This window comes from Manis pentadactyla, chromosome 7 (assembly GCF_030020395.1).
Source record: "Manis pentadactyla isolate mManPen7 chromosome 7, mManPen7.hap1, whole genome shotgun sequence".
In the NCBI taxonomy this organism is placed as follows: domain Eukaryota; kingdom Metazoa; phylum Chordata; class Mammalia; order Pholidota; family Manidae; genus Manis; species Manis pentadactyla.
Window position 1 is genome coordinate 137321282 of NC_080025.1, and position 16151 is coordinate 137337432.

At 38.8% G+C, this 16151-nt stretch overlaps 1 protein-coding gene across 5 annotated transcripts; it reads left to right on the top strand.

Moving 5' to 3' along the window:
• Window positions 1-1080: 1080 nt before the first annotated feature.
• SSBP1 (single stranded DNA binding protein 1) lies at window positions 1081-16151 on the top strand. Of its 5 annotated transcripts, XR_005032827.2 has the most exons (9): window positions 1081-1171; window positions 1835-1897; window positions 3791-3851; window positions 4505-4645; window positions 4855-4942; window positions 6395-6483; window positions 9641-9711; window positions 15205-15341; window positions 15994-16151. XR_005032827.2 is itself a non-coding variant. In XM_036926190.2 (7 exons), exons 2-7 carry the CDS (start codon window positions 1874-1876, stop codon window positions 9682-9684), a joined length of 447 nt encoding a protein of 148 aa, XP_036782085.1. In that variant the 5' UTR covers window positions 1081-1171; window positions 1835-1873; the 3' UTR covers window positions 9685-9785. The 5 variants fall into 5 exon arrangements, 3 of the variants coding, with proteins under 3 accessions (XP_036782085.1, XP_036782087.1, XP_036782089.1); XR_008998571.1 differs by lacking the exon at window positions 9641-9711; XM_036926190.2 differs by lacking the exons at window positions 15205-15341; window positions 15994-16151 and having other exon boundaries at window positions 9641-9785.

A 16151-nucleotide genomic window follows, 5' to 3' on the forward strand; every position in this document is an offset into this window, starting at 1 on the left:
AAAAATAGACATGATAATTCTTGCAATTGGAAATAAGCGAAGAAATGGATTTTGAAAATATTATTCATCAGTTTACTTCCATTAAAGACAATGAAATAAAACTATTAAATTCTGGTTTTGGTATTGAAGGGGCAAGCTCCCAGAATCGGAGCTTGGTCTCTCTCCTCTCCAGTCAGCAAGGAGCTCACCCACCACCCTTAGACCCTGCCAATTGACCAGAGCCACGACCTATCACCCCACCAACTACCCCTAGATCCAGCCAATCAGCCAGAGCCACGACCATCACCCCACCAACTACCCTAGAACCCCATAAAACCTTTGTGGTATTGAAACTTGCCCTCTTTCTCTGGCATCTTGCCACTGCGTTGGTGTAGATGAGAGATTGAGCTCGAGCTAGCTCGAATAAAGGCTCTATGCTTTTGCATTCGTGTTGGCTCCTTGGTGGTCTCCTTGGGATTCGCGACTTCGGGCACAACAGTATAAATAAAATATTTAAACAAAACAATGTTGTGAGTTTTAATATACCTACTTTAAGATTTTCATTATTTCTTCAAGTTATGTTGATGTTCTGGAAAAATTGTTTAAGATATATAAAAACATGTATATAGGGGTGTACATTTTCCTTGTGCCTCAGTATCCAATATGGCTTGAGTTGTGTATTTAATTGAAATTTTATTTTTTGTTCATCACGGACTTTCTGCATTAATTTTGACTTTAAAAAATATTGCATTAAATTTTCACCTTGGTGGGCAATTTTTTGGCTCTCCCTTATATATGCGCTCTCCGCTCTTCCTCAGTTCCTGTTTCTGGTGTCCTTAACGCTTTGGGAAGGCCTGGACCTTGCCAGTGCTTCTTAGAAGTGGAGCTATCCTTTGTTTTGCCTACCTTGACCCCTCCTGGGCCCCGCTGAGAACCGGATCACGTAATTTGATTTGAAACTCGAAATCAGTTCCAACTCACCACTTGGCGGCGTTCACCTACTCGCTCTCGCCCGGAAGTAAGCTCCCGGAACTACTGCGTTAAGGGGGTGTGTTTCCCATGGCACTGGCCGGCTGCTTTTCTACGGCACACGCGGCGGACTTTCCGATTTCTTCTTCTCTCGCGACCCTTACGTTCCTGCTGTACCCGGAAGTAGTTCTGTGATGCGAGGCTGTTCAGACTAGAGCGTCAGGTGAGGCGCGGAGGAAGCCACGGCATCTTTGTTAGGTCTGCACATGGCTCCGCGGGGTTCAGGAGGATTTAGTGTGTTGGTGTCCGGCCCTTATTTTCTCACTCGTGCGGAGGACTTAGCAGTTTCTTCCATTTCCCAGCCCCTCTACGTTGTTGGTCGCGAGCGCCACCTTTGAGAAAGGCGCCCGCGTATCCCGACGGTGAGGCCGGGGAGTCGAGGCGTCTCCTTACTCTATGCTAGTGGGGATGGAGGTAGTAACTTTTGCAGCAAAAAGTTTTATGTTTAAGCCCCTGGACGATATATTAATATTTATTGAGCCTTTATTATGTGTCAGGAATTTTTGAGTATTGGGTGTGTTAGTGAATAAATCAGACAAAATCTCTGTCCTTGCATTTAAAGTAAATTTGAGAAGACAGTGGAATGGAAATGAGAGTAACTCAATTTTTTATATGGGTTGGAGGAAGAGAAAGTTAAGGAGAATCAGAAAGACGATACAGGTGTGAGGGTTTTTTTTGGAGGGGGAGAAGGAATCATCAAATGTGCAGGGATGTGGATAGGTTATGGTCGAAAGGTGGATTGCATAAAAATGAACTAAGGAATTTAGGATTAGTCAATTTGTGTTCTTTGATACAAGGTGTAATACTTAATTTCTTTTTCTTTCAGGAAAAGACTAAAGATTAGATTATAGGAAAAAAATAAGCCATGTTTCGAAGGCCTGTGTTACAGGTAATCACTTTTTGTTTTAGTGCTGAGATGTGTTATCAGCCATGGAGGTCAGATTTATTTGGACTTCTGACTGCAATGGGAAAAGACCTTTGAGCCCACCTACCTCATGTGTACTTATTTGCTATGCAGAGTTGGGGACAGATTTTTACCTGTGTATTTGTTCAGTCAAAAAGAATTTTCTTGTTTATTCACATATATAATGGGAGTCATTACTTCTTCGGAATCGTTACATGTATTTAGATCAGTTAGAGAGCATTTAAAGTCTTTAGTGACGTAAAGACTGAGAATCATTTCCAGCATTTTTCTATAAGGTATGTGGTTCCTTTTCTGACCACTGACCTCCTATGTTGTCAGCCCCCGTCTCCCTGTATTGACAAAAGCACCTGCAGACTCAACATCCTCACAGATTTACTGTCCAAAATTCCTTCTCATTCCACCCAATCTGACTCCTCATCTCTCCAGACACAACAGCCAGCCTTAGCCAGCCCACACTACCCGTTTCCTCACCACATTTGGGCACCAAGTTTTGTAGGTTCTCTTTTATAACACTTAAACTGCTGATCCTGTTAAGACTAAATGAAGAATGAATTCTGTGAAACCTGGTGTCATCTCCCCCACTGTTCTGTAGAGTTAACGTTATAGTCTGGGATCTCCACTTTAACCTATACATACTTTTAACATTTTTTTATATGTGTTGAGATGTGAAACATGTAAAAATTAATACTGTCTTAATACCTAATTCAATGGTATTAAGGTCTCTTTAAAGCCAGATTTAGAGAGTTAAAAGTTTAATTTAAAAAATTATCCCAGTTAAAAAATTCTTCCCTTTATTTCTGCTTTGCCAGTAGGTGTTGATTTTTGTGTGCCCAAAATGAGGCATTATTACTCTGTAAGACTGAGAAGCTGTGGCTCATCTGAGTACCCAAATTCGTGTATTTCTAGAACCATAACACCAGGACTAGTTAGCACTTTGATTATTTAGTGTGTTGTAACTCCCTCTTTATTTTCTTATCCACCCTTTACCCCAAAACATCGTGAAAGGATTCCATAACCAACAGTGTGCTAGGAGTAGATGTTCATTTGATTGATGAACATTGACTTTTTATGTTAACAGTGCTACATTTGACACATTTCTCTGATGTAATAGCTCTCTGAACCCAGCAATGTGCCCAGCGATGTGTATTCATATCTTGGCAGTAGCCCTTGAGCAGAATGTCTTTAAGGAGTAACAAAGAGCATGGGAGAAGCAGCAGCCTTGGCGTCAGATGGCCTTGGTGTCATGACTTGCCACATATTCCCTGTAGGATACTGGGCAAGTTACTTAATCTCTCTGAATTTCACTTTTTTCATTTTTTAAGGGGGGATAACTACACATAGTTTACAGATTTATTGTGAGGATTAATAGATAAGATGTAAAGCAAGCTCGTAATCATTAATGGTGATGTTATCCTTGAGTGCTGCTATTAGGTCAGTGACTACCTTTCTCTGACAAACTAATTTGGACACTTACATCTTTGTAACTTTATCATGGAACTGAATTTGTTTATCTTTTTTTAAATAAGTATTTTTTGGTCTATTGAATGCATGAGTTTTTCCAATGTGTATTTGATTTTTACCTTTTGTGTGCAACCTCAGAAGTACCAAAATTAGGAGGGTTGCCACGAAAGAAAACAGGAGAGGACTATTAGTTAACTTTCTTAGTACACTTGGTCTTCTGTAGTAAGCTCCCCTTAAGTGTTCCCCTGGTCGCTCTGGCACTGTGTGGTGGGAGAACACGGGCAGTGCATCTCTTGTCTTCTGTGTATGTATGCTGTAGGCGTGTGAGCAGCTCTTATGTTTGCTTTTGTGTTTCTCAAATAATTAAAGCCATTTAATTCATTTGTTCCACTTTAGGTACTTCAACAGTTTGTAAGACATGAGTCTGAAATAGCTAACAGCTTGATTCTTGAAAGATGTAAGTAGTGGTTAATTTCCAAGTTTGAAGTATGTTATTTATAGCAATGTGCTGATATTCTCAAATGTGTTGCAGAAAAGGTGCACTGGTTGGGTTATAATCTCTTAGTTAAGATGCCCTTGGCTCATATTTGCCTCTCAGGCCTTGGGGCTGCCCCATCAGCCTGCAGGGGGCCTACTTCTTCCTTATCTGTCAGTTTTTACTCATTCTTGTTATCATTTTCCTTCCATAGAATTTATTTGAATCATATTTGGTTATCTGACTCTCTCAAGGTTATGTGCTATTTGGCTGAGGTAGTGAAAGGTTGCGAGAGCTAATGTTTCACAGAAATATCCCCTAATGATTACAGAGATTTTCAGATCTCAGATTTGTTCTTTTAACCATACAGTTTTTTTTAAAGGTATTTTAAAGAAGATAAGATGAAAAACTTAATGTTTGATTTGTCAGGCTACCTTCTTTATGAATGTGTTCTCCTTTCTTGCCAACTCCTTTCCCCTCACAGCCTCTATTTATTTGTCCCTTCAACTTACTTTTCTGATCTTTTAGAACTTGGGGTTTGCTTAATGCTGAGAGTGAAGTTAAAGCAGTATCTGTAGCTGTTCCTCTCCTGGACATGTCTCTCAGTCTCATTTTATCTACACGTTGTGTTGCAGCTCTGAATCGTGTCCAGTTACTTGGGCGAGTGGGTCAGGACCCTGTCATGAGACAGGTGGAAGGAAAAAACCCAGTCACGATATTTTCTCTAGCAACAAATGAGATGTGGCGATCAGGGGAAAATGAAACATATCAAATGGGTGAGTGTAAAGGACTAGGGTATTAATTTTATCAGCAGTAAATAGACATTATTAATAGTCAGTTACCTAATCAAAAGTAAGCTACTTTTAGAGATCTCTAATTCTGTTCTGTTCTCTTAGGGATTGTGAACTTGCTTTTGCTGGGCATGTTCTTTGGTATTTGTTTTATCTTGCTGATATTTATAACCCTATTTCCTGTTGTGATTTAGGCGATATCAGTCAAAAGACAACATGGCACAGAATTTCAGTATTCCGACCAGGCCTCAGAGATGTGGCTTATCAGTATGTGAAAAAGGGGTAAGTTGAAGAAGGATCTTACAGATTGAATGGTTTAAAAAACCAGTAACGTGTTTTCATGGAACATGTAACTCCTTTATTCCTGAGTACTACTAATTACTCTTTATTAACTTGAGAGATTTATTCAGTGCTTAATTCTGTATGTGTGGCATGTTGCCATGTGTAACTAATTCAGAGGTGTAGAAATCATGGTTTAACCTTCTAAGAACTTAAAATTTAGTGCAAATAAGGTGTGTACATAAATAGAAGCAGGTGAGGCAAGGGAGAAGGCAGAGTAAAAAACCTAGTGCCATGTGAGCAAATGCAACATATGCTTTTGGGAGTTTCGGTGGGTGACCAGCCTCTCGGCATCCACATGCTGTGCTTAGCAGAGGATCTGGGATGTCTGAAGCCCAGTGAGGCATATAGTAATTGCAGCAGTTAATTTATATTTGGTAACTTTATATAGGCTTAGTAGTTGCCTTTTGGAGTGCTACAATAGTTCTGCTCATTGTTAATACATTTAGAAATGTACTTTTTATAGAAATAAACATATTTCATGAAAAACAATTTCAGCAATAGCTACAATTTCTATTTCTTTTCAATAACTGCAAATCTTTTCTTCATCTGTATCTCCTTTGTCTTTTATGTATGTATGAATATGTATATACACATGACATCTACAGGACATTTCAAGGAAAATGTCTGTATGCAGTCTCACAAACTGATTTATGAATCTGTGTGTATATTCCCTTTGGCAGCCAGTCATTTCACCAGTTTTGTCTTTTTCTATGTTGTACTTTTTTGATTGTTGTAGACTCTGAAAATAGGTGCTGTTATGGTCATTTTCTATTCTTCAAAAATCACAGTTCGGGTTGTCTTCCAGTTCTACCTTCTCACTAGTACAGAAATAGTCTTAGGAATTGACTCTTAGGGAAGTACTAAGCTGAAAACCTCTATTTTGAATTTAGTAATTTAAGTCCCTTGAGAATAAGCTCATGAATCTCACTGTAGAAAGGAACTGAAAAATAAGTTAAAGTCAGCAAGTCTGTTTGGGAGTCCAGAATCAAAGGTGACGGAAAATGCCACATTGGGAACCAATCTTGGAGATGAAGGATGCTACTAGACTGCTTTACCATTTTCATGGTCTTAAGGTTGTTTTGTAAAAAAATACTGGCTTAAGATTTTGAAAAGTTTTTCTGTCCTGTTTTTTGTTTGTTTCTGTTTTTCTTTTTTTACCTTTATAAGGACTGCAGTCAGCTCAAGGCAATAACACTGTCCTTTTTACCTAGATACGTCAAGCCTGTTTATACCGTTTCAGTATTAATTCTGAACTTTGAATAAATGGTAGCAAAAATGAGGTTATGTAAGATAATGTTTCATCCTTAGTGTGTACTCATTACTGCCTCTGATCTGACTCTTGTAAAGCATATTAGAATCTGCAGACTAAAAATTAAATTTTATTGGTATCAGGTCTCGAATCTATGTGGAAGGGAAAGTAGACTACGGCGAATACACGGATAAAAATAATGTGAGGCGACAAGCAACAACAATCATAGCTGGTAAGAAACTTGTGATAATAACTGTTTTTCTTTTTTTCTCTCCTTCGGTGGCTGTGTTGTAAGGAACTTTAACTGGGGCAGTGAGTATGATGCTAATGAGATTGTAAGGCAGCCCGCCTGGAGAATTCTCAGTGTGGTTTAGGGGCTTACTAATCATTTTGCATTTATCTATTCCTTTAGAAAATAATGTCTATACTCAACAGTTTTAGTTTACAAGTAACTTTTGAGTAGGGTCTATACCAATATTTATTAAGTGTTATAAGAACTTTAGTGTCTTTGAAGGACATGGCCTAAACAGGGAGAACCATGTGCCAAGACAGTTATACTAACATGGGTAGCATTTGGCATTTGTGCACATTTATTCATAACCTGTTTAGTTTATGATGTTGTTTTAAATTCTTGTTGTTTTTGTTAAACAAAATGCAGAGCTACGTTATTTAAGACGGACACACAAAGCTTAAGAAAGGTTAAGGTTTCCCTAGAGCAGAGTTTTCAAGCTCTGAAAATTCTACAAGAATTTTGAAGACAGTATATCCCTTTGGTCATATTTAAGTTATATCCCTTTGGTCATATTTAAGTTGACAATAAGGTTTTTTCAGTATGCAGTTACGTTGCTCTTAAAATTATTAAATGGATCTAAATACCATAGTAATTTGATACTCATAATTTTTAAAAAAGTATATAAACAATTAGAAATTTTATTATTCCTTTTTCTCTTGTTTTTCATTCCATTTTCTCAGAAGAGTAACTTAATGTAGTATTTAGTTAAGAATCTTATTCATCATATATTTGTAACAATACATACATAGAAATTTTTAAATGTTTTTCAGAATTTTGTAATACTAAGTCTCTGAGTGCTTGATTGGGTTATCATTATAGTTTTTAGAATATAATTGACCAAAACAATTTTAATATATGAATATAAAAACTAAAATCTTACTGAAAATGCATCTCTGGATAGTTTGAGACTGTTGAGCATTAATTCCATTCTTTTGTTTGTTTTTATGGACATAAACACTGAGAAACATTGTTTTTTATAAGTATATGGGAATAAAATGAATTTTATTATAGTAATGTCTCAATGTTTATATGAACTTTTGAGATATGCCAAAATATGGAAAATGTCAAACATTTACATAAGTAGAGAGAAAAGTAAGAACACCTCCATCATTTAGCTTCAACATTTACCAACTGGTGGTCAATATTATTTGTAGGCCTCCAGCCCACTTTTCCCCCACCTGGATTATTTTGATGTAAATCTCAGACATTATATCGTTTCATCCATAAACATTTCAATAGCTGTCTCTGGAAGATATGGATTCCTTTTTAAAACATAACTACACTATTATCACATCAAATAGTAAGAAATTATTTATTTTTTTTACTGGGTATCACATTGTTTAAATTTCCTTGATTGCTTCCTAAATACAAGTTCTCCGTGCATTATACCAATGGTTTATATGTATCTTCTCTCCTATTCATTTTGAACAACAGAAATTTATTTTCTCACAGTTCTTGAGGATAAAATTCTGAGAACTTAAGTCTTTCTTAATTGATGGATATTTTTATCTTTCACTTTTTCCTTGTTTCAGAGTTAGTCTTAACCCCATAACATACTGATAAATTATAATTGGTTGTAAATAATAATCATAATACTTGTTTTCTTACTGGTTTCTTTGAAAGTATATTGACCTTGAAAACCAACATAGATATCTTTCTACCCTTGTTACAAGACTTTAAATCTGAGTTCTTTCCGACCATTTTGCTCTCATAATTCTTGAGTGTCTTGACAGTATATTGTTTCCTGCATACCCTGTTTTTCTTTGGATTATGTCTTCAGAGATACCTATCTGTTCAAAAATTTTTTCCAGACCTCTGTGTGGTGTAAAATGACACCCATGATTTCAGCACTGAAAAACTAGGCTTTCTAATAAAAGAGTTGATATTTCTAAATCTCTACCAATCCTGTATTTATGAAGCATATGATATTTCTGTTTTCCACATAAACAATGTGTGGGCAAACTTTGGATTGTGTGAATTGTTAGGAACCATTGTGAAACAAATAGAAACATTTCAATTACCTGCCATTTATTTTCTTGTCTCTAGTATTCACTAGCATGGATGATTGAGCAATTAACATAGGTTTATGGCTAACAGTAAAAATGAATATATCTTTAGTGCATTTGAATTGAAGAAAATAGAGTTTAATTTGGTTTATCAGTTTCAAAGGCCATTATTTTTTTGTCATAACAGTGTCTACATATTTAAAATTAACCACCAGCAGGTGGCACTCTTGCCATTTTACATAGTATTGTCACTATCTCTTCTGACATTCTGTACCAAAATAACTCTATCCTTCCTTTTAAGTCTGTAATCATGAACAAATATTCCATTCTTTTGTTGTTTTAATGTTCAGTCATTGTGTATATAATATGTATTCAGTCATTGTATGTATGGTAACCAGTTTTTGAATAATTCTCAAGTTACAAAAATCTAGATCTTGTGGAGTTAACGTAGGAAGTATACTACTTCTTTTCTTTGTTCGTCCTAAACTAGCTCTGGGACAACATTTAAGAGCAGTGTCATGTTCTTGGATAAAAATGCTCTCTAATGTTGATTAGTAAGCATTAACCCAAGAATGTATTGAAGATCATTTTGTCTTAAAATTTAAAAATACAGTATCTTCATCTGAGTGTTCAAACTTACAAACATGAAGAAATCAGTATTTGCTAACAGGGCCACATGTTGAAACCCTGTCCTTGCTCTGTGTCTGCAGCATGTGGAGTGTTACTCCTCGGTCCTCTTCTGTGGGAGGATGTGCTTCCTGGTTTCATGGCAGGCATCAAAATGTGGTTAGTTCTTCTGTAGGAAGTTATTGCTGAGAAGGCCTTAACTATCTTTAGGGAAGACAGGAATATCCCACCTCTTCTAACAAGATCTGAATTGCCGATAAACAGCAGAAGCCCAACTTTTAGTTCCATTTATGCCTGTTGTATCTCTCTCTCATGTACACAGTAAGAGTTCTATAATATTTTGGGGATCTGTTTAAAATCCTTTTAGTTAACAGCCCTAAAGTATGTATGTATAACTGGGGAATGATTATATGAGATGGAGAAAATGTTCTGAAAATAATCTTTCTCCTTTGGCTTCTTTACAGATAACATTATATTTCTGACCGACCAGACAAAAGAGAAGGCATAGAGTGGATGATTCTTTGGCCATTGTTTTGTACAGTCTGATTTCAAAATCATGTATAGTCTATAGTTTCTAAGGACAAGAATTAAATATTCTTTTATATAAAATGAGTGATAATATTTCTCCTATCGCTCCCCCTCCCCTTTTTGTGTCATAAACCTTGGTAGCTTGTGTCTATTATGGCATTCACTAGTTCCAGTTTGTTCTTTTAGGGACTGTTGCTATGTACAAGTATACAAAACAATGAACTTTCAGGTTCTTATGCTACAGGGGTAAGTGTCCTTTGAGAAGACCTTGTGATTTTTGTGCCCACTTGTATTACAGTATTGATTCACCACTTGATATTTATTGAGCACCACTATCTGTCGGGTATTTGTCCCATGGTTGTGAATATTGATTTTCTTATCTGTGCTGTATAGACTAGAAGGCAAGGATTTTATCTTCCTTGGCACCTGCACCTTAACCAGTGCTTAGAACAGAATAGACAATAAATGTTGACAGATGAATTATCCCAGTAGCATACTAAGTTTTACCCAAATTGAAGGGGGTTGTTGAACAGTGGCTGGTATATAACCTAAACAGTTTCAAGACTAACCTACATTCTTCACATCTTTTGTTTTTGGACAGTTGCCCTAGGGATATTTATGAAATAGAGGTTACCAGCAGTAAAGACCTAAAACATAAGTAGGAATGAAATAGTTCACCATCAGGTCATGATAGAGGCACTCTGGTTCTGCTATTCCCTATCTTTTGGAACCCTTATTCTCTCCTTTTAGTTTCATACAGCACTCTGAGGGGAGTCCCATAAACAGCCTTTGACATTGCCTCCCTAGGTCAGAGCCTCAGGGATGACATTTTCCTTTCACTGTTCTACATGGCCTCTTGGTGCACATATACAGATCATTGTGTACACACTGTTACTTTTATTAAAAGATTCTAGCAACTCCAGAGTACTAATAACTTACTAATTAATATTATACAGAATGCAGTTTCTCAGTGCATCTTTTACTTTTTAAAGTTTGCATCAGTCCTCCACAGGTCTGCCTGCTAGTTTGCTGCAGTTTTTTAAAGGTTGGCTGCGGCTAAGCAGGTTGTCCAGTTCAAATTGTAGAAGTCCTTTATTTTATCTGGGCCACTCAGGCTTCAGCTTTGCCACCGGACCAGTCTGTTTATTTGTGCCTCAGACTCATGTCCTGCCCCTCTGCCTGAGAGCATGGTGCTAACTGTAGCTTAGGTCAGTAACAGGTTTAGAATTCACAGTCTGTATTATTTATGGACCTTTGACTTCTTGTTTTAAGGTGTGTTCTACATACATGAACAGCTTTTTGTATTGACAAAATAATACAGTTTGGTTAAGGGAAGATGGAGTTCCTTAGCTTTTTCTTCTCTTCCCAAGAACAGTAGAAAATTAGTTGGCATTTTCTCATACTGGCAATCTTTTTTTTTTTTTCCTGCAATTGGGCCCATTAATCAGCATATGAACTCTGCTCTTGGAGTTAATACACTAAAACTGTCCAGTGATGTAGTCTGTACTTCTTCATGCCATATTCCTTAAGCAAAACTATAAAAAAGATAAAATTTGTCCATGGGGCAACTCTGTTTCTTTCCTCAGCAAACCTATCTTTATACTCCTTAAAAGTTTCGAGAAGTTAATGCAGATGAGTAGTCTCTGCTTAATCAGGGTGGTGAAAATGTGCTTTGGGAAAGCAGTATGAACAGAACAGCTTGATGACCCACCCAAAGCAGTTCTGAGTCTGGGCACAGGTGAAGAAAGTGTCCCACAGGACCCCTGTGAGCCGAGGGGCTCTCTCCAGACACCCACTGGAGATTGCCTGGAGGCTTGGAGGCTGGTGCAGCAGAGCTTTCAGTCAGGTACTCAGTGCAGAGGCCTCAGCGCGCGTGGGTTACCGCAGGCCCAGGGCTTCCCCACCAGCCAGGCTGCCGAGGCTGCTGGAGCAGAAACTGCTTCCTCTCTAGGCAGCCCCATCTGCGGAGAAACTGCCTGCTGCTCCCACGTTGGTCTCAGAGTCAATGGGTGGAACCTGACAGCAGTGACAGACTTCTGGGGGCGTCTAGTCCCAGCTTTGCCTTGGATTTCCCTTTTTCATGTTGAGTGTCAGGGAGTACCTGCAGAAAACTACTCTGTGACGTTGATTTTGGGATTCCATGCTAAGTAGAAGGATGAATGTAATACATAGATGTGTGGCAGAAAAGGTATCAAATGGCATGTTACTCCATTCCTGAAAAAGAAGTAATTGTGTAGGTATAGATACAGGTATATGCTTAGAAAGGTTTGAAAAGAGAAACATCAAAATGTGATAATCTCTGGATGGAGAAATTATGTGTGATTTCCTTTATTTCTTTACACTTTTGTATATTCTAATTTTTTTAGCATTGAACATACATTAATTTTATAACAAGAAAAAAAAAATAAAGCAGTTTTCATTTTGGGGAAAAACAGTCTTTCCATTATTTCCAAGGTAGGCTTGCTCTGCTCATTCACCTTCAGTTAGTATTGCTTCATGTACTAGAGGTGAATAAGATGATCTTTCATGTATTTTTCCTCATCTTAGTGACTCAAGCTTAGACACTTCATTTACCACTTTTTTTTCCTTCATTCTCTTAATACATGAACATAACCTAGAGCAACCAACTGTAAAAACCAACCTACATACAGATCCACTGTTTACTGCCAGGACTTAAATGCATTCTCAGAGACATCCATTTCATAAAAATCTCTGGATAATTAATCCAGAGACATCCCCAAACACCATAGACACGTTGTTGTGGTTGTGGTGGGTATTACTTGTCACTGCCGACTGGGATCGCAGCTCAGTTAGGGGAAACAAACGATAGTTTCTCTTTGTTCCCAAAAGAGATCTTGCGGTTCTTAAAGGCAGGGTTGTCTTTTACTCAAACTGCCCTTTTGCCCCTGTCCTGCTCAGCCTAGTACAGTGGCATTGTAGGGCTTTGTGAATGTTTGTTGTTCAGTTGGCTTGCACTGAAATGCTCACATGAAAATGAGAGCAGGGTCACCTTACTCACTTTTCTGTCAGGGTTTGCATTATATGCTGTGAGGATTGACAGGAGTAATAGCAAGCAAATCATTGTAGAAAATGAGAGAATTCCAGGGTTAATGAGTTAATAGAGAAATCCCTTGTAATACTAACATACTAATGGTTGACATTTTGTGCTTACTATGTGCTAGGCAGTACATTAAATTTTTTAAAAAATGTTCTATTTAGCTATTACCCCTTTTACAGGTGAGGAAACCTGAAACATACCAAAGTCATGCAGCTTATAAAAGGTACACCTGGAAATTGAATGTAGGCATGTGAAGTTTGTGTTTTGCATTCTGCCCTTTGCCTGCTTCCCACTGCTCTCCCACTTCCATTAGCCCTACTGTCCAGAATCTCCCACCGCTAACTTTTGACCAGTGCCCTGGGCAGGATGCATCGGAATCACACCACGAGTTCAATACGTAATAGGATTTAGTTGGGGGGAGAGTTACACGTGAAGGAGAAATACCTGTGCTTTATTCTTTCTGCTTTGCAGTCTCATGAGCCTACATGAGAACAAGTCACAGTTAATTTCTCTACAGGTTATCTTTATGTATTCCTCTTGCTTCCTTGTTATCAAGTAGTGTCTCTTTACTGGTTAAAGTTAGTTCAGTGTGTGTGCTCCTTTGACTGTTTCCTCCAATTGTTTCCATCTTGCTGAGAATTGCAGTTGTCCAGAAGGTGCAAGCATTTAGCTGGTTCACTTTTTAGAGAATGAGTTTTGGCAAGTGTCAGCAGTGTTGAAGTCCCTTCTCACTTTACACTTTGCCTCTGTGCTCGTCCCACAGTTTATGATAGCATGGTGTGTAGCTTTTTAGGTTATGAGAATCATGCAGCCACCATAATGAAGTATCTCTTCTTGTTTCTTTACTCTTCACCCATTTTTTCTCTGCCATGTTTTGGACCTCAGAGTTTTGGTGTTCCATACAGGTGTATATCTTGACATTTTTTTGTGCCACACCTATCATTTGAAAACAATGTCATTTGTCATAATAGTTCAGTTAAGGCTGTGTAGTCAGACAGCCTGGATTTGAATCTCTGCTTCACTCTCCAGCTGAATGACCTCTGGAGAGTTTTTTAATTTTCTCTTCTTCAGATTTTTGACGTTTTGTGAATAAAACAGGGATAATAGTCTTACTTTATAGGCCTGCTGTGATGAACACAATAAGTAATACATGTAACTCATGTAGCACATGGTGAAGGAATCAAGTGCTCAACATACTGGCTATTCCTACTGTTGTAGTTGTTTTAAACAAGGCATATCACTCAGTCACCATGCCCATCTCTTAGCTGAGAGCATAGTAACTTCAGTTTATTGTACTTGAACTTTCTTGTTAATGTCCATGGGTTACTGAGCCACTTAGGTAGTGCTTTATTTTGGTTGGTTCTTAGTATTCCATGGCCATTTAACAATTAACCTGGGCATTTATTTTTTTAACCTGGGAATCTTTTAAACTCTAAGGTCAGTTGGGCACCTCCTACTATCTGGTACCCATACAGCCTGGATATTGGGATGACGATAACAAGGTTCCTGCACTGAAGCAGCTCACAGTCCAGGATGATGGGGGTTGGGTGGGGAGGATAAAAGCAGGAGCCTGTGCAGCTGAGTGTGATAAGGTGTGAGGAGTACAGTAGTGCTGGTAGAAATAAAGTCCTCTGGGGCACAGAAGAGACTATTAGGCTATCTAGGGAAAACAGCACGAAAAAGTTTCTTTAAAAATAGATCACACAGTGAAAGAAAAACATGAAAAGTGGGTTGGGGCTGTTGCAGAGCACCCTGAAAGCTTGCAGAGAGAACTTTGGCAATGGGGAGCTATAAGCTTCCAAAGTGGAATATCTCATCAAAGCTGTGCTTCAGGAGGAACAGTGGAAACTGAAGGGGGAAATCCTGGAGGCAGTTAGGAAGCTACTGAATAAGCCTAGAAGGGTTAGTAGAGTGGGGATGAGAGGTGACATGCGGGACATTTGGGATTGACATTGAGTCATTCATTGTGTACAACTTACGTGTCAGATCCTGTGCTAGGCCCTGGGTTGGGGATACTGAGAAGAACAACACAGCTTCTGTCCAGGACCTACTGGTGGCATAGTAGGTGGTGGTGGTAAGAGAAAAGGCAGTTAAAAAATAGTCCTGAAGCTCCTGCTTGGGCAGCTGTGTGGGGTAGGGACATTTTGTTTCTGAACCTAAGGAACATGGATGTGGGAGCAACTTTGAGAAGAGGAAAGATAATGAGTTTAGTTTTGAACATAGTTAACTGTATACTTTCTAGCTTATATTTGGGGCGGTGGTCAGTGAATCTGGAGCTCAGAAGAGAAGTTGAGTGGCTTTTTTTCTTATGCCAAACATATTTGAAGCAGATAATTTTTAAATGTTGATAGGATTCCAGCTTTTTGTCATGGAAAACCATACTGTGGGACAGATTTCCAGTTGTTAACCTATTTTTGATGTTCTGGGATTTGTTTTAATCAGATGTGGTAAGATGAAGGATGCGGAGACAACTGCCTTTGAAAGAAGAGTGTATTACTTGCAGTTCTCAAGAGGAGGGCGCACGCCACGCCATGCAGGACCACACCAAGCCCTGCGGGAGCACGTGGGGAAGCACAGGGGTAGGTCAGGAGGCAGAAGGAGCAAGGGGAACGTGTAGGCCAGAGCGTTTGCAGTGGTTTTTAGGGGGAAGGACAGATGAGGCAGGTTTGGCAAGCTGAGCAAGTTTAGGATTGGACAGTTTGAATAATTTTCAGCAGCCTCTGGGCAATAGGGGGTGGTCCCTAGTTGTCAGGTACCTGGCCCTCGGTTGATTTTGGGCAGAGGAATAGTGTCCTGCACTGCATGAACCTGATAAAAGGAGGTTAATGGGGGTATGGGTTCAGGATTGTTTGGTTTACATATCAAAGGCATGCTCATGGGCAAGAGTTAGCTAATGTTGGAAGGGGAGAAGTCCCTCCCAGGGTCTGCCAGGCCCTAAGATGTCCAAACATTAAAACACAGAAAATAAGAAACATGATTAACTTACTACCCAATATCCATGACCCCTTCTACATTTAGAGAACCCATATTTTATTGGGGGTGACTACACAGCTGAAATACTGCATTCTTGTTCCCCTTTGCAGTTAGGGCTGTTAGGGGGATATAAGCAGAAATCACTTGGTGGTGCTTCCAGGAAAGTTCCTTCTCTGAGCTAACTGTTGGGAGGCTCGTCCTGTGTGCTTCTCCAGACCCTCATCTGGCTTTTTCTTGTCTGAAATGTGGACATAATAGCTGAATCTCCAGTAGCCATCTCGGACCATGAGATGATCTTCAGGATGGAAGAGAGGAGAATCTGGGATCTGTGATGACCATGGAACTGTCACACCGGTTCTGGACAGTCTACCTCTGGACTTCTTTGGGAGACACAAATAAATCTCTACTTTGTTTAA

Excerpts from the sequence above, each read along its gene's own strand:
- SSBP1 (XM_036926190.2), top strand. The coding sequence starts at position 1,874 with ATGTTTCGAAGGCCTGTGTTACAG. Across the intron at positions 1,898-3,790 it reads TTCGAAGGCCTGTGTTACAG|GTACTTCAACAGTTTGTAAG; the intron begins GTAATCACTTTT and ends GTTCCACTTTAG. Across the intron at positions 3,852-4,504 it reads CAGCTTGATTCTTGAAAGAT|CTCTGAATCGTGTCCAGTTA; the intron begins GTAAGTAGTGGT and ends GTTGTGTTGCAG.